Source organism: Sylvia atricapilla, chromosome 8 (assembly GCF_009819655.1).
Source record: "Sylvia atricapilla isolate bSylAtr1 chromosome 8, bSylAtr1.pri, whole genome shotgun sequence".
Lineage (NCBI taxonomy): Eukaryota > Metazoa > Chordata > Aves > Passeriformes > Sylviidae > Sylvia > Sylvia atricapilla.
In genome coordinates this window covers 4,423,764-4,446,672 of record NC_089147.1, presented here as the reverse complement: position 1 = coordinate 4,446,672, position 22,909 = coordinate 4,423,764, and the positions used below count along the sequence as shown (strand labels likewise).

The 22,909-nt window shown below is 44.9% G+C and overlaps 1 protein-coding gene across 1 annotated transcript in view; it reads left to right on the top strand.

The window, feature by feature from the left end:
* Positions 1 to 1,394: 1,394 nt before the first annotated feature.
* Positions 1,395 to 22,909, top strand: part of LOC136364462 (deleted in malignant brain tumors 1 protein-like) — a gene marked incomplete at its 3' end in the record, with an annotated part of 28,024 nt that continues 6,509 nt past the window's right edge. The window contains exons 1-9 of the mRNA XM_066324433.1: positions 1,395 to 1,431; positions 1,794 to 2,105; positions 3,075 to 3,389; positions 4,359 to 4,673; positions 5,628 to 5,636; positions 7,524 to 7,539; positions 16,056 to 16,354; positions 17,332 to 17,726; positions 18,591 to 18,930. Of these exons, the coding sequence (XP_066180530.1) occupies positions 1,395 to 1,431; positions 1,794 to 2,105; positions 3,075 to 3,389; positions 4,359 to 4,673; positions 5,628 to 5,636; positions 7,524 to 7,539; positions 16,056 to 16,354; positions 17,332 to 17,726; positions 18,591 to 18,930 (2,038 nt within the window). The remainder of the gene's footprint in view (positions 1,432 to 1,793; positions 2,106 to 3,074; positions 3,390 to 4,358; positions 4,674 to 5,627; positions 5,637 to 7,523; positions 7,540 to 16,055; positions 16,355 to 17,331; positions 17,727 to 18,590; positions 18,931 to 22,909) is intronic.

Here is a 22,909-nt window from a genome sequence, read left to right as displayed (position 1 = left end):
TCTTTGCATCCTTTTGAAATTGAATTGAAAAGATAATTTTGTGAGGCTATCACACCCTTGTGGAATATGACATTTCTAATTATCTCTTATTTCTCAGAGATCAAAACTTTGCCCTCCACCATAGAAAGATGCAACACTCTAGGAGAAACCTACCTCATCTGAATTTGTTGATCACATGTATTGTAAATAGCAGCCCTGTGAAACAAAAAGCCTAAAATAATAGACTCAGGGAATCACAGAATGATTTGAGTTTCAAGGCAACTCCAAAAAACTTCTGGCTTAAACTTTCAAAAAGAAATTTAAAACAGAGTTTAAGACAGAAGATGCTCAGAGCCACCTGTGACCTTGAAAGTTGCCAGTGAAGGGAAATCCACAACATCTCAGCATAATCAAAAAAACAGGACTCATTTGAATGAGGAAAAAAAAAAAAGGCGTCTTGAAGATGTGTTCAGAAATTATTGGTTTTCTTGTTCCTTCCATGGAAGAACACCTTGAGATTGAGACATTGCTCTCCATCTCCCACGTGACACCAGCATCCCCACATGGGAGAAACCTGATCATGCTCCTTCAGCCACCAGGGACTCACCTGCTTCTTTCTCTTCCTTCTCCACAGATGCCATCAGCACTGACACACCAAAGTTAATGTCATCTACTCTTCCAGGTGGGTCTGAATGTGTCCACAGTTTCTGGCCAGTGCTTTTGAGGAGCCAGTCATTTCTGCAGAGTTTGGGGTTTGGTTTTCTCGATGGGGCAGCAGAACCCAGGAAAAGTACATTATAATGAAGCCAAGGCTGGCAGTCCTGGGGATCTGAAAATTGGAGAGCAATGCCAAGTCCTCGTCCAAGGAAGGTGCCTGTCTGTGGGACTTTGTTGGCTGGAATTAGGTGTGTTTTGGGGATGAGTGCAGGTTAAAGAAATCATCCTCCTGAGATCCCCAGGACAGGATGGCCCCAATATCCCCAGTGCTGGGAGAAACCTGGCCATTCTTCATTCTCCACCAGAGCCTCACTTCTTTCTCTTCTTCCTCTGCATATGCCACAACCACACCCAGATTAATCTTCTCTGCTCCTCCAAGTGAGTCTGAATTTCTCCTGGCTTTTCTTGCTGCTGCTTCTTTTGGCAGAAACAATTCGTGCCTCAGAGGGTGGGGATTAGTCTTCCATGAGGGAGACCAGGGCTTATGAAAAGCACAGCAAGAATGCAGCTGAGACTGGGAGTTCTGGTGGCTTGAAATCCATAGGACATTGCCAAGGCCCTGGCAAGGGAGGGCACAGGCTTGTGGTTATTGTTGGCTGGAATTTGCTGTGCTTTGGGAATGAGCATGGGATTATGTTTTTGGTTGATCCCACAATGAAAGACCACCATGCTGAACCCCCCCAGGCTCTCCATCTGCCATGATACAGGGTGGCACCAACATCCCCAGTCTTGGGAGTAATCTTGTCATGCTCCTTCATCCACCAGGAGATCACTTGCTACTTCTTCTTTCTTCCCAACAGATGAAACAACCAACCATCAACGGGGGTTAAGGTGGTCCATTCCTTCAGGTGAGCCTGAATTTCTCCATATTTTTCTGTTGATTCCTCTTCGCTGGATAGTCAGTGGGGCAGAGGTCTATGTTTAGTTTCCTCTCTGAGAAGAGGAAAACTATGGAAAAGCAGTTTAATATTAACATACACAAGACTGAGAGTGCTGGTGGCCAGAAATGTGTACACCATTGCCAAGGCCCTGACAAGAAAAGGTGTCTTTGTGTTAGAGGTCCGTGAAAAGTTTTCCCTTGCCTCCTTATTTCCCAGATGCCTCCGTCAGCCTGGTGAACGGCAGGAACCGCTGCGAGGGTCGCATTGAGATTTCACACTCTGGGGGCCGGGGCACCGTCTGTGACGACGGCTGGGACCTGAATGATGCCCAGGTGGTGTGCAGGCAGCTGGGATGTGGCTCTGCTGTTTCTGCAAAATCAAATGCCTACTTTGGACAAGGCAGTGGCAATATCTACCTGGATGATGTCAGCTGTACAGGGTCAGAGTCGTCCCTCTTCCAGTGCGGCAACAATGGCTGGGGCAGTCACAACTGTCAACACAGTGAAGATGCTGGTGTTGTGTGCTCAGGTACCACTGATTTCACTGCCTGCATAATGGCACACTTTCAGAAAATGTTCCCTCTTGGCTGGAATTCAGGGTGTGTGTTGGTGTTGAATGCAGGATCCTGTTTTTGGTTGGTCCCACCATGAGAGCCCATTCTGCTGACAGCCCTGGGCTCTCCATTGTCCATGTGCCAAGGTGGCAGCAACATGCCCAGTACTGGGAGAAAACCAGTCCTGGTCCTTCATCCAACACGCCTCACCTGCCTCATTCCTTTCCTCCCCTACTGCTGCCACAAGCACAGATACACCCAGCACCACCTTCTCTCATCCTACAGTCTGTCTGAAATTCCCTTGAGTTTTCTGCCCACTGCTTTTTACATAAACAATCAATGCCTCGTAGTTTGGGGCTTGATTTTCTCCCGGGGAGACGAGAGGCCAGGAAAAGCAGTTTCACTCAGCCAAGCCTGGGAGACGTGCGGGCATGAAACTCAGAGAGTGATTCCAAGGCTCTGATGCTGTTTTGGTTTTAATTTTTTTTCATTTATATATTCTCTCTATCCTTTGCACATAGATTTGTAGCTTTGTAGCTTCTTATTGTAACTTTGCTACAGTGTTCTCCTAGGCAGGAATTCTAAACTCATTCCAGAATCCCTAGAGTCTCTTGGTACTTTTCCTGGCTACCGAGGCAGAAAAGAAGCTCTGCAGACACATTTTCATCAAAAAAGTGCAGTCCCATCTGAGGCACAGAGGACTTTGAAGGGATTTGGACTGGGGAGGAATTATATCACCCCTTGTGAATATTTTGTGGCTATTTTTCCATATCTGCCCTAGAGGTCTCCCACAAAGATTGACTAATATATTACTTCCAAGACAGAAATTATCTGGAAAGCTGTGTTGTTGCATTTCTAGGTTGAAAAATGCATCACCCTGGCACAAGAAGGTGCCTTTGTGCTAGAGGTTCTTGACAAGTGTTCTGTATCTCTTTCTTCCCAAGGTTCCTCCACCATCAGCCTGGTGAATGGCAGGAACCGCTGCGAGGGTCGCGTTGAGATTTCACACTCTGGGGGCCGGGGCACCGTCTGTGACGATGGCTGGGACCTGAATGATGCCCAGGTGGTGTGCAGGCAGCTGGGATGTGGCTCTGCTGTTTCTGCAAAATTAAATGCCTACTTTGGACAAGGCAGTGGCAATATCTACCTGGATGATGTCAGCTGTACAGGCTGGGAGACATCCCTCCTTCAGTGCGGCAACAATGGCTGGGGCAGCCACAACTGTCAACACAGTGAAGATGCTGGTGTTGTGTGCTCAGGTACCACTGATTTCACTGCCTGCATAATGGCACACTTTCAGAAAATATCCCCTCTTGGCTAGAATTCGGGGTGTGTGTTGGTGTTGAATGCAGGATCCTGTTTTTGGTTGGTCCCACCATGAGAGCCCATTCTGCTGACAGCCCTGGGCTCTCCATTGCCCATGTGCCAAGGTGGCAGCAACATGCCCAGCACTGGGAGAAAACCAGCCCTGGTCCTTCATTCAACAGGCGTCACCTGCCTCTTTCCTTTCCTCCCCTACTGCTGCCACAAGTACAGATACACCCAGCACCACCTTCTCTCATCCTACAGTCTGTCTGAAATTCCCTTGAGTTTCCTGGCAACTGCTTTTTACATAAACAATTAGTGCCTCAGAGTTTGGGGTTTGATTTTCTCCCGGGGAGACGAGAGGCCAGGAAAAGCAGTTTCACACAGCCAAGCCTGGGAGACGTGCGGGCCTGAAACTCAGAGAGTGATTCCAAGGCTCTGATGCTGTTTTGGTTTTAATCTTTTTTCATTTATATATTCTCTGTATCCTTTGCACATAGATTTGTAGCTTCTTATTGTAACTTTGCTACAGCATTTTCCCAGGCAGGAATTCTAAAATCATTCTAGATGCCCTAGGCTCTCTTGGTACTTTTCCTGGCTACCAAGGCAGAAAAACAGCTCTGCAGACACATTTTCATCAAAAAAGTGCAGTCCCATCTGAGGCACAGAGGACTTTGAAGGGATTTCGACTGGGGAGGAATTATATCACCCCTTGTGAATATTTTGTGGCTTTGTGGCTATTTTTCCATATCTGCCCTGGAGGTCTCCCACAAAGATTGACTAATATATTACTTCCAAGACAGAAATTATCCCGAAAGCTGTGTTGTTGCATTTCTAGGTTGAAAAATGCATCACCCTGGCACAAGAAGGTGCCTTTGTACTGGAGGTTCTTGACAAGTGTTCTGTATCTCTTTCTTCCCAAGGTTCCTCCACCGTCAGCCTGGTGAACGGCAGGAACCGCTGCGAGGGTCGCGTTGAGATTTCACACACTGGGGGCCGGGGCACCGTCTGTGACGACGGCTGGGACCTGAATGATGCCCAGGTGGTGTGCAGGCAGCTTGGATGTGGCTCTGCTGTTTCTGCAAAATCAAATGCCTACTTTGGACAAGGCAGTGGCAACATCTACCTGGATGATGTCAGCTGTACAGGGTCAGAATCATCCCTTTTGCAGTGTGGCAACAATGGCTGGGGCAACCACAACTGTGGCCACAGTGAAGATGCTGGTGTTGTGTGCTCAGGTTGAGTGGTTTGAAAACAAAACTAGTGGGAGACTCCAAGTCAGCAATGCCATTTAATAGAAAGAAAAAAAAATAAAATATATAAAATAATACAAAAGACTACTGACAGAGTCAGAATACAACCTGAGTAGACTGGTGGAAGCCATCCAGATGAGGTGGTCTTCCTGAAGCAGTGATGCCGTAGAAAGGTCTGGTAGCTCTTGTTCTCTGTAAATCCAGTGGGTAAGGGCTGCCTTTACTGTCCAAATCCCAGATTATATCCAGATGGGAATGCTTGGCTCCTCCCCCTGGGGGGAGCATCTCACAATGGGATGCTCTCCTTCTATGAGTCCTGCAGTGGGTCCTTGTCTGCCCATTAAACAGAGATAGCTCCTGGAGGGAGTTACCTGTGAGTCATGGGGCAAGGTATTGATGGGCCATTAACAGAAGGTAGCCCAAAGGGAGGGTGCCAGGGGGAAAAACACTGTCCCACCTGTTTTCAACAGCTCATGAAGATGGCGATAGAATAAATTCTTTGTGCATATCCTACACTGAAACCCAGGACATAATCCACCCCTTATTCTATTACCATCTACATCTTACCCAAATCAATACATTCTTACAGATATATACATATACATACATAGATGTATATACAGAATGAAACCTTAGACACTGTTCTCACTTAAAATTAGATCTCTGTGTGGTACACCACAGGTTTCTCCATCTTTCTGCATTATCCACCAAGTGTTCCCAGGTCCTTGAGCAGAGACAATTCCATGGATGGGTCCCCAGACAGTAGTCCATTGCACGGGTCAACTTTCCCAGCAGCTGGTGTGTGATAAGGAATGTGAATATCCATTCAATGCCATGTTCTCTGGCCCACAAGTTTATAAGGCCATCATTGAAATGGGTCCCATTGTCCAACTTGATTCTCTCTGGGATGCTGTGTCTCCACAGGACTTGCTTTTCTAGGCCCAAGATGTTGTTCTGGGCTTTGGCATGAGGCACAGTGTAGGTCTCCAACCATCCTTCTGCCAAGGTTAGCACATAGTGCTTCCCTTGGTGGATTTGGGGAAGGGTGATGTACTCAGTTAGCCAGGTTTCCCCATACTTGTACTTCAGCCATCGTACACCATACAACAGAGGCTTCACTTGCTTGGCCTCTTTGATTGCAGCACAGGTCTCACAGTTGTGGATCACCTGTGAGATGCTGTCCATAGAAAGGTCCATGCGTCAGTCACGGGCTCATTGGTTTGTCGCATGTCTTCCCTGATGACCAGAGGCATCATGGGCCCAAGGATCTAGGAACAATTCTCCCTTGTGCTGCCAGTCTAGATCCACTTGTGATACTTTCACCTTGGCAGCTTTGTCCACCTGCTCATTGTTGCAATGCTCTTCATTAGCCCAGCTCTTGGGTACGGGCGTATCCATGTGTCAAACCATCACGGTCAGCCTCTCTACCTGGGCAGTGATGTCCTGCCAAATCTCAGTGGCCCAGATGGGTTCTCCTCTGCACTGCCAGTTGGTCTTTTTTCAGGGATCCAGCCATCCCCACGGAGAATTAGCTACCATCCATGAGTCAGTGGAGAGATAAAGCTTTGGCCACTTCTCTCATTCAGCAATACCCAAAGCCAGCTGGACTGCTTTAAGCTCTGCAACCTGACTTCATCCACCTCGTCCTTCAGTAGCTTGTGCTAATTCATCATGTGGGGCTCCATACTGCAGCTTTCCATTGCCAACAAGTGCCTACAATTTGGCAGGAGCCATCAGTGAATAGAGCATATCATCTTTCAGTCTCTAGTAGCTCATTATATGTTGGGGCTTACTTGGCATGTGTCACATGCTCTTCTTCTTCAGATGATAATCCAAACGTCTCGCCTCGTGTCCAGTTTGTTATAATTTCCAGAATTTCCAGGTTTGGGTTTCCAGTATAGGTGTGCTGTGTAATAAGGGCGATCCATTTGCTCCATGTGGAGTCAGTGGCGTGATGAGTGGAAGGAATTTTTTCATTGAATATCCGCCCCAGCACCGGTAGTCGGGGTGCCAGAAGCAGCTGTGTTTCAGTGCCAATTGCTTATGAGGTGGCTTGAACTCCTTCATAGGCAGCCAAGATTTCCTTTTCTGTGGGTATGTTGTTTGCTACGGAGCCTCTGTAACTTCGGCTCCAGGTGGTCCCAATGGTCACCCTCAAGTCTCTCCAGGCACTGTCTGCCAAAGGCTCCAGGACAGACCATTGTTCCCGGCTGCAGAGTAAAGCACATTCTTCACCTCTGGTCCCGTTTTGACTGGGCCAAGGGCTACTGCATGAGTGATCTCCTGCTTGATCTGGACAAAGGCTTGCTGCTGTTCAGGGCCCCAGTGGAAATCGTTCTTCTTGTGGGTCACCAGGTAGAGAGAGCTTACAATCTGGCTGCACTCAGGAATGGGCATTCTTCAAAAGCCTATGGCACCTAGGAGAGCTTGTGTTTCCTTTCTGATGAGCCTAGATCAGTCCATGGCAGATGGTGGGGCTGTGCTTACACCCCTAGGGCTGTCAGTTCCAGGTGTACTGCATGCCCCTCCAGGTGAAAGCAAACAGAGATGTGCACTCTGCTGCCAAATGAAAGGAGAAGAAGGCATTGGCAATATCGATGGTCACAGACCACTTTGCTGCCTTGGAGTCCAGCTTGTACTGAAGCTCTAACATATCTGGCACAGCAGTGCTCAGTGGTGGCGTGACTTCATTCAGACCACGGTAATCCATCGTCAGTCTCCATTCTCCAATGGACTTATGCACTGGCCATAGAGGGCTGTTGAAAAGTGAATGGGCCTTACTGACCACCCCTTGGCTTTCCAGTTTACAGATCATCTCATGTATGGGAATCACAGCGTCTCTGTCTGTGCGGTATTGCCGACGGTGTACTGTTGCTGTGGCAATTGGTACCTGTTGTTGTTTGACTCTCAGCAGTCTCACAGCAGAGGGGTCATCTGAGAGACCAGGCAAAGTATTCAACTGTCTGATGTTTTCTGTCTTCACTACAGCTCTCCCAAAAGCCCAATGATATCCATTTGGGTCTTTGAAATATCCATTCCTGAGATAGTTTATGCCAAGGATGCATGGGGCCTCTGGGCCAGTCACGATGGGGTGTTTTTGCCACCCATTCCCAGTCAAACTCACTTACAGCCTCCAATGCAATCAGTTGCTAGGACCTTCCTGTCACCGCAGAAATAGAAATTGATTCTGTTCCATAGAAGGATTCCACCCACAGGATTCCATTCCTGTCTGAATGTGGTACAGGCAGACAGGTTGGTGTCAAGACATTTGGGAGAGCTCTGGGTGAGGGAATTTTACAGACATTTGGAAAATTGTCATGGATTGCAAAAGGGCATTGTAGGCCTGCACAGGCATGCAAAACACAGAAAAGGAGCATGTGGTTCTGGAGCCTGAAGTTGGTTAAATATTTTTACTTCTCCTTCCCAGGGGACCTATATACTTCCCCGTACCTATTTCAGAATGATCTTCTAGAGAACAAAAATAGAGGAGAGGTGTTGTGGTGCACCCTCACAACCAAGTAAATGTTTCCATATTAGGAACAGAGTGTCAGTCCCACCCCAGGACTGTTAAGGGAGAAGAAGCAGAACCTTCTGTGCTTCTCTAGTCATAAATAGCCTAGTGGCAGCACAAAGGCACTTGTTGGATCTTTGAAATGTACCTCAGAACCTGAAACTGTTTCTATTGGGCAGCTTGCAAGAAAACCCTTCCTTGATCCTTGTGTACTTAAGGACCTGCAAAAAGTCTCTCAGCACTTTTTCAGAGTGTCTTAGCAGGTGCAAGGGGCTTCCCTCCTCCATGCATGGATTTTTGTTCTTTAAAAGGTGCCAGCCCAATTTGTGAAATCCATGGCCCATGGGTAGTCATGGGAAAGGCTACATGATATGGGAAATTCCACAAATGCAGATTTTCCTGGGCAGGCTGCTTTTGTGTGAAAGTTACCAAACCACAGGAGTGACTTCTCTCTCTCAAAGGCTGAATGAAAAATTGTTTTATAAGTGGTACTGTCCTGAGGTTCTGAGTTATGCCTCTTTACATTGTTTGTGGAAAATGAACAGTTTGTAGTGGGAGAAAGGGTTAGTTTTAGAAATTAATTTGTGTGTCTTTTTGTTTTTTTCTTTTCTTTTCTTATTTTCTTCTCTTAGTGTATGGGAATAAAATCTATCTGGTTTTGCTTCAAAGTAGAGCCTTCTTTTACACCTGGAATATGTGGAAGGGAGAAAATGTACCTAAGGTCCCATAAGGAAATGTGACCTGTCTCTTATGCCCATGAGAAAAGACAATTTAAAAAAAAACGAATAAAAAAGGAAGAATTTGTTGGGAAGAAGCTATTTAATATAGGTGGAAAGGTCACTGGTGTTGATAGAGAAACGTCCTTCTTGAGACATTTGTGTTTTCCACCCAGCTATGAAAGAGATAAGTTCATTTGGAGTTGAGCAAAGTCAGATGTGCAAGGTGAGGCAAGGTGGTGACGTGTGAGGAAGGTTGAGCTGTGCTCTTGTATGTACACCATAAAGCACCCAGCAGCAGCACACCTCCTCTGATGGATTCTCTCTTTTGAGCACCAGTGGCTTTTCCTGCACTTAGGCTTTGTGCACACCAAGAGCTGACTTCCCTTCAGCCATTCCCTTTGGCAACTGGCAGCATCATTTCCTTCCTGCTGATCCTTTTGGCTTAAAGGCAAGGTCAGGGCAAGAAGGTGAACAGCTGGTAACACTGAAGAGAGTGGGAAGTCTTGGAGCCAAGTTGCTTTCTGTGTTCACACCTCCTTCAGCAGTCATATGCCTCAGACTCTCCCAGATCAGGTTCTTTTTCTCTCAGTAAAACTCAGAAACTGAGTTTCAGAAAGGAAAATGGCATTAAATGAACACTAAAGCCAAGAACCCTTCAAAGACCTAAGGGTGATTTGAATAAAGAAGTATAAAAAGGGTCTAGAGCTGAAAAGCCAAGTCTGAAGATCAGCCATAAAGCAGTAGGAAAGAATTCCTTTCCTAGGAAAGAATTCCTTTCCAGTAGAAAAGACCTCTACAGGGTCACTTAAGGCAAGAGCAGATATGGCCCAACAAGAAGCATCCACCAAGGTTATTGTCACATTCACTGCCAGAAATCCTCCAAATACAGGCAGTTCTGACTGTTGGGGATATTCGGTCATTATGTGACAAAAATGCACGTGTGTCATGTCATGTGGGAAGTGCAGGACTGTTCATACATGGGGTTTCGAGGACATGAGTTCCAGGACACCACCCAAATGTCAGACACAGGCACGGCTGGTGTACAGATTGACTTCACCTGCTTTTCATAAGATGTCTGATATTTAATTTTGTCACTTTCTTTGACTTAAAACTGAACATTTTTCCTTTTGTGGGCACGAAGCAAAGGAGACTAAAAGTCTGAGTGCTGGGGGCTCCCCTGGCAGGGTATGGCCCAGCTGGTACAACACAAAATTGATAGGGACAGATAAAGCATTCCTGGGAACATACAGAGAGACTAATTCTGTTCAAGCTCCCTCCTGCAAGAAGTGTATGACAGAAAACCAGCCCACGGATCTATAGCACAGAGTATTATTGTAAGTCTTATTGTTCCTTTGTTAAACTGAAAGACAATGATTGATCAATGAACACAGCAGAGCTTTCAATGGAGTTTAACAGCCCTAAGAGTAACTAGAAATGACAACTCTGATTGAAAAATTGCACAGTTTGAAACTTTTGAAACTTCTGATTGAAATTGCATAGAAAGCACTTGGGCTTTAATCCAACTCTAACAGTATAATTTATTGAACACTTATTCAAGCAAGGAGCTGACCACTGAAAAAACAGGTTTTTCTTTAATTGAGGCTGATATTCTCATACAAATGTCTTATTCTTATTCAAATGTTTCCTGTGTCTCAAGACTTTTGACTACAGTAAGACAAATTTGATCCTCTGTATTTTATCTCTCTGATAAGTGGTCAAGAGCCAAGGCAAAAGTTCCATTTCTTCCTGATGTGAGAACAGCACAATGGATTGCTGATCTGCCAGCAGCCATGCAGTCTCATAACTCATGCTTTTTGTGGACTTTTATGATACTTTTTGCTGCATAAAACTTCCTGCTGCTCTGATCTCAGTGTGTGCTATAGATAAGACACATAATATGAGACACATTCTGTAGACTACATTGGAATTTTAGCCTCTACCAATCAAAGGTGCCTGTTATTAAGGCATAAGTTCTCATATAATTTAAAGAACACTTACTGGAAGTGCCAGAATTGCACCAGTAATCAGACACCGGGAAGTAGCCTGATATGTTCACGTGTCCATGGACCTTGCTAGCAGATTTAATTATTGTGAATACATTTAACCACTGTGCATTTAGTGCTCTTCCATTGTTGAAACTCCTTGATATCATCCATGAATTTTCTGTTCACACTGTCTCAAAGCAGCTATGGCTGCATGATCTGGAGATCCTCAAGTCCGTGCCCTTGCTCAGAGCAGGGTCAAAGAAAACAAGCTGCTCAGACAGTGTCCAGTTGGTGTGAATAACTTGAAGAATTGAGGAATCTGTAAAATTGCTGGGAAACCTCTTCCTCTGCTTCTCCAGTCTCACAGAGGAATGCTCTTTCCTTATGTGTAGTAGGGTTTATTGTACTTCAGTTCATGCCCAGTGCTTCTCAACCAGCCACCAGGCACCACTGAGATGAGTCTGGCTCTTTTTTCAAGAATCTTGAAGTAGGATTGACCTCATCATCCCCCTCCCAAGGACAGTGTGTGATCACTCCATTGAGCACATGGTATTGTTTTTGCTCTTGTCAGGCAGTCAGGAGCAGTAGAACTGTGAATAGCAATGTTCAGGCTTCCATGTCTTTATTACCATGTGAGTACAATCAGTTGTATTTACCACAGTCCTCCAGTTACTTGCTCTTCTCAGAAATTACTTTAACAGCTCCTGATTCTCTTTCTGGTCTCTGGCCTTTTGTCTTTCTTTCCTCTAGCTGGGCACTGTGAACCTTTGCAGGAAGAGCACTCTTTATTCCCCTTGCTCTACACCCAAGCTGTGTTTTTCTACGGAAGAAAGGTTGGAATACACCAGCAGGATTATTGAGTTACATCCAACTATTGCAGTTTGGTTGTAGCTGGTCTCGTAGCCAAAATGAACAGAGACGTACAGCCTGGACAGGGTGTAATGAAAAGAGTATTAGACCAACAACTGGCCTCTTCCTAGTTCACTTCCATTTCTCCTCATCAGATGAGAACAGAAATAGTAGAAATGCAATATAATGACCCCAGCAGACAGGAGTGTGGGCTGTTGTGCTCCCAAGTCACCTACAACTCCATTAGGACTTCACACAGACCAACCAAGGAAACCAGCTCAACAGGACTTCTGATTTCAATTCAACTTTCTTTTCTTTTTAGAAATTGTGTGATTCAAGGCATTGAAGGGAGTCCTGCTGGCAGATGCCTCTGAGGACCATCGCTGTAGATTGAGGGAAGACACTTAAACCAGAGCAATCTCAACAGAAGCCCACAGATGAGGTCCACTTAGGGTACATAACAAATAACTGGCATGAATTTACTTTTGATTCCTGACTTAATCCCATTTATAATTTTATTTTTTTTTTTGTGTGTGGGTACATGTGTGTTCAAACAGCAGGGAAACAAACCTATAGTTTCAAATGGAGAACTAAAGTATCAGCATTCATGACACATACAATATTGTCTGCTGCAGAATTTACTAGAAAACCTTCTTTGTATTTACTGCCTCATCCTGGAATACATTATAACCTCCATAATCAAGCAATTACCTATTAGCAATAAATGAATAAAATTAAGATGTTTGAGGCAAAGAAACATATAGTTTCACTGTGCTGGTTCCTAAAGTAAGTCTGGGCCTGCACATACTGTTAAGATAACTTAAAATAAGGGCATATCATGGTCTTGCCTGGCATAGAGTTACTCTTCTTCCAGGTACCACAAATTATTGAGGAAATGGAAACTTTACCACTCCTGTATAATCCTTCTGTAAAGATCAGATAATCATAAAGATTATTGCAAAATAAATCAGATACAGCATGGGCCAGGCTGACCTTGAGAGCCCCAGTCTTTTACCCGTGCAGAGTATAAATTCTAACGCTCCCTTTTGCTGGGATCTCTTGACAAGATGGGGACCACCAGGGACTTGCTGTGCTTATTCCTCTTAAATGCAGCACTCCTGGATGCCAGCTCATCTAAGCTACACAAAATATATTCTTCACAAAAAGGTAGGAACAAGTGTGTCTTGCTTTGCTCTGCTGGGTCTATACATGGCACTCTATACAGGCCACTTGAATCAACCCTTTGCAAAGATTCAAAGACAGACTGAAATTAGATAACATCAGGTTATCTTATGAAAAATATGTACCAATCTATAGCATAATTAAATATTATTTCTGTTGAAGTGAATTCAGTGTGATGAAATTATCATTGCTTGGCAGTAGTGTCTTGTAGCTAAGTTTGTACCAAATTTAGAAAGAATTCTGATGTGAAAGATTGAGAGACTTTGTTCCTAGAAATCTGTGGGTTTCCGTATGGAATTATGAGGGATTATGAATGCTTTGTCTGTAATATATATCTGTGTTATAATACTTCAAATTCCATCTTGCAAATGCACATGGAAGCACGCAATACTTATTTAGCCTTATATCATTTAATGGGAGCGCAATAGAAAGTCACAGTTGTTGTGTTGTAGGGTGTCAGGAAGTCCCCGGTGTGTGCATTTGACTAACTTGGGACTTTCAGGCATGTGGAATAAAACCTTGGAGACTGTAACAGTCTGCAAGTGTGCAAATACAAAATAGCATTGGGTTTCCTCAGAAACCAATATTTAGTATTGCTAAGGACTTTCTAAACACTCTCATTATTTTAAAAAGTTAAAACACCAAAAAAACCCAAAAAGCCCAACAAATGAACAAAAAAGGCGTGACCACTTTCACAGAAGATTTCTGAAATCTTATGCTCTTCCAAGGAATTTCTCCTGTCTCAGACACCTCTTTATTCATTTTTTTTTTCATCCCCAGCGGTAAATAAGTAAACAACGTCCATTATATCCCTGGGTATGTTAGTAATAGAGTGTGCATTTCTAATTTTGTCCACTGCTTTCAAAAAGATGGTTCATAATGCTTGAATAATAAAAACAGAAAACAGAAAGATGAATTCTAATTGTTTTTACCAGTAATTTAATTTTACAGGAAAATCTGTGTATTTAATCGTTGCAAGTAGTGTGATATTTCAAATTAGAAGCATAGGTGTAAGGGAGTTCCACAAAAATTGTGTGTTACTTTGAGTATTTCACTTTATTAGGCTAACAGTAAGACTTCAATGCTTGGTTTATTGACCTGCAACAAAATCTGTCCAGTCCTAGCAAATACACATTAAGAATTGCCACTAAAAAAATGCGAATATTAATCAAAAATTTCAGATTATTTTTCTTAGTCTGACCAAACATTAATCCAAACACACACGTTTGAAAAATAAGTTGTCTAACTGATAGGTTTGCCCTCAGTCGGGCCTCTTTACATCCTTTTGAAATTGAATTGAAAAGATAATTTTGTGAGGCTATCACACCCTTGTGGAATATGACATTATTAATTATCTCTTATTTCTCAGAGATCAAAACTTTGCCCTCTACCTCAGAAAGATGCAGCACTCTGGGGAAAACATACCTCATCTGAACTTGTTGATCACATGTATTGCAAATTCAGTCACTGAAAGCAGCCATGTATAATAAGAATCCTAAAAAAATAGACTCATGGAATCACAGAATCATAAAACGATTTGAGTTACAAGGCAACATCAAAAAACTTCTGGCTTAAACTTCCAAAAAGAAGCAGAGATTTCTTTAAAGAAGTTTAAAACAGAGTTTAAGACAGAAGATGCTCAGAGCCACCTGTGACCTTGAAAGTTGCCAGTGAAGGGAAATCCACAACATCTCAGCACAATCAAAAAATTAGGACTCATTTGACCAGGAAAAAAAAAAAAATAAGGTGTCTGGAAGGTGTGTCCAGAAATTTTTGGTTTTCTTGTTCCTTCCATGGAAGAACACCTTGAGATTGAGACATTGCTCTCCATCTCCCACGTGACACCAGCATCCCCAACTGGGAGAAACCTGATCATGCTCCTTCAGCCACCAGGGACTCACCTGCTTCTTTCTCTTCCTTCTCCACAGATGCCATCAGCACTGACACACCAAAGTTAATGTCATCTACTCTTCCAGGTGGGTCTGAATGTGTCCACAGTTTCTGGCCAGTGCTTTTGAGGAGTCAATCATTTCTGCAGAGTTTGGGGTTTGGTTTTCTCCATGGGGCAGCAGAACCCAGGAAAAGTACATTATAATGAAGCCAAGGCTGGCAGTCCTGGGGATCTGAAAATTGTAGAGCAATGCCATGTCCCCGTCCAAGGAAGGTGCCTGTCTGTGGGACTTTGTTGGCTGGAATTAGGTGTGTTTTGGGGATGAGTGCAGGTTAAAGAAATTATCCTCCTGAGATCCCCAGGACAGGATGGCCCCAATATCCCCAGTGCTGGGAGAAACCTGGCCATTCTTCATTCTCCACCAGAGCCCCACTTCTTTCTCTTCTTCCTCTGCATATGCCACAACCACACCCAGATTAATCTTCTTTGCTCCTCCAAGTGAGTCTGAATTTTTCCTGGCTTTTCTTGCTGCTGCTTCTTTTTGCAGAAACAATTCGTGCCTCAGAGGATGGGGTTTAGTCTTCCATGAGGGAGAGAACGGCTTATGAAAAGCACAGCAAGAATGCAGCTGAGACTGGGAGTTCTGGTGGCTTGAAATCCATAGGGCATTGCCAAGGCCCTGGCAAGGGAGGGCACAGGCTTGTGTTTTTCGTTGGCTGGAATTTGCTGTGCTTTGGGAATGAGCATGAGATTATGTTTGTGGTTGATCCCACAATGAAAGACCACCATGCTGAACCCCCCCAGTCTCTCCATCTCCCATGTTGCAGGGTGGCCCCAACATCCCCAGTCTTGGGAGTAATCTTGCCGTGCTCCTTCATCCACCAGGAGATCACTTGCTATTTCTTCTTTCTTCCCAACAGATGAAACAACCAACCATCAACGGGGGTTAAGGTGGTCCATTCCTTCAGGTGAGCCTGAATTTCTACGCATATTTTTGGCAATTCCTCATCGCTGGATAGTCAGTGGGGCAGAGGTCTGAGTTTAATTTCCTCCCTGAGAAGTGGAAAATTATGGAAAATCAGTTTAATATTAACACAGCCAAGACTGAGAGTGGTGGCGGCCTGAATTGTGTAGACCAATGCCAAGGCCCTGACAAGAAAAGGTGTCTTTGTGTTAGAGGTCCGTGAAAAGTTTTCCCTTACCTGTTTCTTTCCCAGATGCCATCATCAGCCTGGTGAACGGCAGGAACCACTGCGAGGGTCGTGTTGAGATTTCACACTCTGGGGGCCGGGGCACCGTCTGTGACGACGGCTGGGACCTGAATGATGCCCAGGTGGTGTGCAGGCAGCTGGGATGTGGCTCTGCTGTTTCTGCAAAATCAAATGCCTACTTTGGACAAGGCAGTGGCAACATCTACCTGGATGATGTCAGCTGTACGGGGTCAGAGTCGTCCCTCTTCCAGTGCGGCAACAATGGCTGGGGCAAGCACAACTGTGGCCACAGTGAAGATGCTGGTGTGGTGTGCTCAGGTACCACTGATTTCACTGCCTGCATAATGGCGCACTTTCAGAAAATGTTCCCTCTTGGCTGGAATTCTGGGTGTGTGTTGGTGTTGAATGCAGGATCCTGTTTTTGGTTGGTCCCACCATGAGAGCCCATTCTGCTGACAGCCCTGGGCTCTCCATTGTCCATGTGCCAAAGTGGCTGCAACATGCCCAGTATGGGGAGAAAGCCAGTCCTGGTCCTTCATCCAACACGCTTCACCTACCCCTTTCCTTTCCTCCCCTACAGTTGTCACTGTCTCAACTATGCCCAGCTCCAATTCTCTGCTCCAACAGTGGGTCTAAAATTCTCTTGAGTTTTCTGCCCACTTCTTTTTCCATAAACAATAACTGCCTCAGAGTATGCGGTTTGTTTTTTTCTCCCTCTGACAGGAATATAGCAAGAAAAGCAGTTTCACACAGCCAAGGCTGGGACTCATAGCGGCCTGAAACTGAGAGAGTGATTCCAAAGTCCTTAAGCGGCTGTGTTTTTTTATCTTTTTTCATTTATATATTCTCTGTTTCCTTTGCACACACATTTGTAGCTTTGTAGCTTCTTATTATGCCTTTGCTACAACCTTTTCCCAGGCAGGAATTCTAAACTCGTTCCAAAATCCCTAGGTCTCTTGGTACTTCTTGATTACCAAGGCAGAAAAACAGCTCTGCAGACACATTTTTATCAAAAAAGTTCAGTCCCATACGAGGCGCAGAGGACTTTGAAGGAATTTGGATTGGGGAGGAATCGCATCAGTACTTGTGAATATTTTGTGGCTTTTGTCATATTTTTCCATATCTGTCCTGGAGGTCTCCAACTAAGATACAATTATGTATTACACTGTATAAGGAAATTATCCCGAAAGCTGTGTTGTTGCATTTCTAGGTTGAAAAATGCATCACCCTGGCACAAGAAGGTGCCTTTGTGCTAGAGGTTCTTGACAAGTGTTCTGTATCTCTTTCTTCCCAAGGTTCCTCCACCGTCAGCCTGGTGAACGGCAGGAACCGCTGCGAGGGTCGCATTGAGATTTCACACACTGGGGGCCGGGGCACCGTCTGTGACGACGGCTGGGACCTGAATGATGCCCAGGTGGTGTGCAGGCAGCTGGGATGTGGCTCTGCTGTTTCTGCAACATCTAATGCCTACTTTGGACAAGGCAGTGGCAACATCTACCTGGATGATGTCAGCTGTACAGGCTGGGAATCGTCCCTCTTCCAGTGCAGACACCGTGGCTGGGGCAGCCACAACTGTCAACACAGTGAAGATGCTGGTGTTGTGTGCTCAGGTACCACTGATTTCACTGCCTGCATACTGGCACACTTTCAGAAAATGTTCCCTCTTGGCTGGAATTCAGGGTGTGTGTTGGTGTTGAATGCAGGATCCTGTTTTTGGTTGGTCCCACCATGAGAGCCCATTCTGCTGACAGCCCTGGGCTCTCCATTGCCCATGTGCCAAGGTGGCAGCAACATGCCCAGCACTGGGAGAAAACCAGTCCTGGTCCTTCATTCAACACGTCTCACCTACCTATTTCCTTTCCTCCCCTACTGCTGCCACAAGCACAGATACACCCAGCACCACCTTCTCTGATCCTACAGTGCATCTGCTATTCCCTTGAGTTTCCTGGCAACTGCTTTTTACATAAACAATTAGTGCCTCAGAGTTTGGGGTTTGATTTTCTCCGGGGGAGACGAGAGGCCAGGAAAAGCAGTTTCACACAGCCAAGGCTGGGAGTCGTGGTGGCCTGAAACTCAGAGAGTGATTCCAAGGCTCTGATGCTGTTTTGGTTTTAATCTTTTTTCATTTATATATTCTCTGTATCCATTACACATAGATTTGTAGCTTTGTAGGTTCTTATTGTAACTTTGCTACAGCATTTTCCCAGGCAGGAATTCTAAAATCATTCTAGATTCCCTAGGCTCTCTTGGTACTTTTCCTGGCTACTAAGGCAGAAAAACAGCTCTGCAGACATATTTTCATCAAAACAGTGCAGTCCCATCTGAGGCACAGAGGACTTTGAAGGGATTTGGACTGGGGAGGAATTATATCACCCCTTGTGAATATTTTGTGGCTATTTTTCCATATCTGCCCTGGAGGTCTCCCACAAAGATTGACTAATATATTACTTCCAAGACAGAAATTGTCCAGAAAGCTGTGTTGTTGCACTTCTAGGTTGAAAAAGGCATCACCCTGGAACAAGAAGGTGCCTTTGTGCTAGAGGTTCCTAACAAGTATTCTGTATCTCTTTCTACTCAAGGTTCCTCCACCGTCAGCCTGGTGAACGGCAGGAACCGCTGCGAGGGTCGTGTTGAGATTTCACACTCTGGGGGCCGGGGCACCGTCTGTGACGACGGCTGGGACCTGAATGATGCCCAGGTGGTGTGCAGGCAGCTGGGATGTGGCTCTGCTGTTTCTGCAAAATCAAATGCCTACTTTGGACAAGGCAGTGGCAACATCTACCTGGATGATGTCAGCTGTACAGGGTCAGAATCATCCCTTTTGCAGTGTGGCCACAGTGGCTGGGGCAACCACAACTGTGGCCACAGTGAAGATGCTGGTGTTGTGTGCTCAGGTTGAGTGGTTTGAAAACAAAACTAGTGGGAGACTCCAAGTCAGCAATGCCATTTAATAGAAAGAAAGAAAAAAAAAAAAAAAACCAAAATAAAATAAATACAGAAATACAAAATACTACTGACAGAGTCAGAATACAACCTGAGTAGACTGGTGGAAGCCATCCAGATGAGGTGGTCTTCCTGAAGCTGTGATGCCGTAGAAAGGTCTGGTAGCTCTTGTCCTCTGGAAATCCAGTGGGTAAGGGCTGCCTGTACTGTCCAAATCCCAGATTATATCCAGATGGGAATGCTTGGCTCCTCCCCATGGGGGGAGCATCTCACAATGGGATGCTCTCCTTCTATGAGTCCTGCAGTGGGTCCTTGACTGCCCATTAAACAGAGATAGCTCCTGGAGGGAGTTACCTGCGAGTCATATGGCAAGGCATTGATGGGCCATTAACAGAAGGTAGCCCAAATAGAGTGTGCCATGGGGAAAAACACTGTCCCACCTGTTTACAACAGCTCATGAAGATGGCGATAGAGTAAATTCTTTGTGCATATCCTACACTGAAACCCAGGACATAATCCACCCCTTATTCTATTACCATCTACATTTTACCCAAATCAATACATTCTTACAGATATATACATATACATACATAGATGTATATACAGAATGAAACCTTAGACACTGTTCTCACTTAAAATTAGATCTCTGTGTGGTACACAACAGGTTTCTACATCTTTCTACATTATCCACCAAGTGTCACCAGGTCCTTGAGCAAAGACAATCCCACGGATGTGTCCACGGATAGTAGTCCATTGCACTGGTCAACTTTCCCAGCAGCTGGTGTGTGATAAGGAATGTGAATATCCATTCAATGCCATGTTCTCTGGCCCACAAGTTTATAAGGCCATCATTGAAGTGGGTCCCATTGTCCAGCTTGATTCTCTCTGGGATGCTGTGTCTCCACAGGACTTGCTTTTCTAGGCCCAAGATGATGTTCTGAGCAGTGGCATGAGGCACAGGGTAGATCTCCAACCATCTTGTGGTGGCTTCTGCCAAGGTTAGCACATAGCACTTGCCTTGGGGGTTTGGGGAAGGGTGATGTACTCAGTTAGCCAGGTTTCCCCATACTTGTACTTCAGCCATTGTACACCATACAACAGAGGCTTCACTTGCTTGGCCTGTTTGATTGCAGCACAGGTCTCACAGTTGTGGATCACCTGTGAGATGCTGTCCATAGAAAGGTCCACTCCTCGGTCGCAGGCTCATTGTATGATGCATCTCTTTCCTGATGATCAAAGGCATCATGGGCCCAATGATCTAGGAACAATTCTCCCTTTTGCTCTCCCTTTTATGAGGGAGGGTTAAGTGAGCAATCCCATCCTGTATGCTTGAGATTTTTCAGTGTCAAATATCCTTTCTGACTGCTAGGACCTGGCACATAGAGGAGCCCACAATACTCACAATATTTACAGTGAACACGATCACTTGGGGTAATTCAAACCCCTTTTCCCCTCTCCACGCCCCGACGTCGCACAGTTTGGGTTTAGCTCCTTTGCCTTCGTGAGCCGGTTCCCGTCAGTTTTCCTGCGCTGCCAGCTGGATGTGTGCAGGCTCCACAACTACTCCTCCCGCTGCTACCAGGGCTGCGTGAGCAGGTTCAGGAGGAATGCAGACTCTTCCCATAGACAAGTGGATGTTGTTGTTGGACCCGTGCAGCTTCGGGAAGCTCAGGCTGAGAACAGGAACATCAGTGAGTTTAAATACCTTTAACAAAGTAAGGCTCTCTGTGTTACAGTGTGTTTGTGTTTCAGTTCAGACATGAGATCCAGCTCTGAAATGTGCCTTTGCTGGTCCATCTACAATTCTGCTATAATTCTTATGGAGGGATTATTTTTTTTACATATATAAAATAGTTTCATTAGATTTACAAACTCTTTCCTTCCTATCATAGTTTAGATCCATTCCATGTTCTGCACATGTGAAAAGGCAATTGATTCAGTTCTATGGGAGGAGGGATGAGATGTAACTAATCTCCCTGCCAGATTTGTATTAATTTTCCAAAGCTGTCTGTGCCTGATTTACAGGTCTGTTATTTATTTATAATCAATCTCTAGGTCCTCTTGGAAATGTTGTCCTGTAGCTGCTGTTTCCACTAGCAGAAAGCAACATCTTAAGGTCTTTGAGTGTAATCATTACAGACTTCCAGTTTCTCTTTAATTTCTTGCCACAATCTTTACTTGTTTTGCATGGCCACAGAACCATTTGTGAAATAATGTGCAGTCTTCTGATCAGATCCAGATTAGAGCTTTTTAACTCAAATTCTCTTTGCTGAATTTTCTTTGCAATTGACTAGCTCAGGGGAAAAAATGTAAGTTTCTCTCTTACTGTTTTTTGCACAGAGCTGGCCTCTGACATCCAGGCAAAAGGGGAGACTCTGAGCCCAGTGCCTGCTGACAGCTCCCACGTTCCTCTGGCTGTGACCACCGTGCTGCTGGCAGCTGCTGCTCTCACACTGGGAGGATTTCTTTGGAAGAAGAAAATGCAGGAGGGCATTCCATACCAGAAAGTGTGAGAGGCAGCTCCAGGCGGGGAGGTGGAAGGACGCTTTCACCAGCCACCTGCTTCGTTATTTGGGTTTGCAGTCAGTGTGAACAGGCAGCTGTCACTTGACTATTCCACCATCCAGACCACGTTTGAGGAATCAAGGTTACACCTGATGTTACCATGAGCTGAATTTATAAAGCCATCTGATTTTCAAATCCAGTCCAAATACACCTAGGGTGTAAAGAAGGACTGATTCTTTCATGCCAGCATCCAAAGAAGCATCTTCAGTGCTGGACATTTCAAAGCTTTTCTGCTGAACTCCTCCTTGTGTGTCTGGCTGAGAACACTGAAAGAGGTGACTTGAGAAACAAGAACTGACTTATTTGGCCCTTGCTGATGTGAAGATGAAGCACCTGTGGAGCACCAAGAGACACACTGGGAAGTAGTACAAGAAAAATGTTTCTTTCTTTGCAGTAAAAAATCTCAACAGTGAGCCATAAGGAAATATGCTCATGGGCTCACGTGAGGAATTATTGCTGTACAGCACTCCTGACTTTGGGCAGTATGGTTCTTCCCAAATTCATATTTCGCTGAGTAAATGTAGGCTATTTATAAGACATTGTATGTAGAATGAATATAATCCTGTTACATAAATGTGTTAATTACAAAAACCTGGAAAGAAAATGTTTTTTTGAGGAACATTTTATTTTTGTGTACTTGCATATATCCCACTTGTGTGTGTGTGAACTCATGACTAACACACTTTCAGGTTGGAGAACATGGTTTCTGACAAAGTGTCTTTGCCAAGTGATGATTCCTGCTCTTGCTGTCACACATTTCTATACCTGGAGTAGGTGGGAAGGGAGAATGTACCTAAGTTCCCATAAGGAAATGTGACCTGTCTCTTATGCCCATGTGAAAACAAAATTAAAAAAAAAAAAACAATATAAAAGGAAGAATTTGTTTAGAAAAAGCCACTTAATACAGGTGGAAAGGTCACTGGTGTTGATTGAGAAATACCCTTCTTGAGACATTCCTGCTGTCCAGCCAGCTGTGAAAGAGGTAAGTTCATTTGTAGCTGAGCAATGTCAGATGGGCAAGTGAGCCAAGGTGATGACGTGTGAGGAAGGTTGAGCTGTGCTCTTGGGTGACATCCTGCCCTGACAAGGAAAATATGGGCAGCTCTGATGGGAATCAGCCCTGCAGCCTGCAACATTTTTTCCTTCAAGCTGCTCATGATTCCAGGCAGGCCTCTCATCCCTCCTCTGTGATGTGAAGATGGGATCACACAAGGAGGGGCTAGCACTGTACACAGAAAGTGAGAAGTTTTTTCCACACTTGGGGAACAAGGATTTAGGGTCCTCCTCCCTACTCTGCCTTCAGCCACCTTTGGAGGGAAAGCATCTCAGGAGGCTGACCTGCCTTCATCTGTTCTCTGGGCTAGA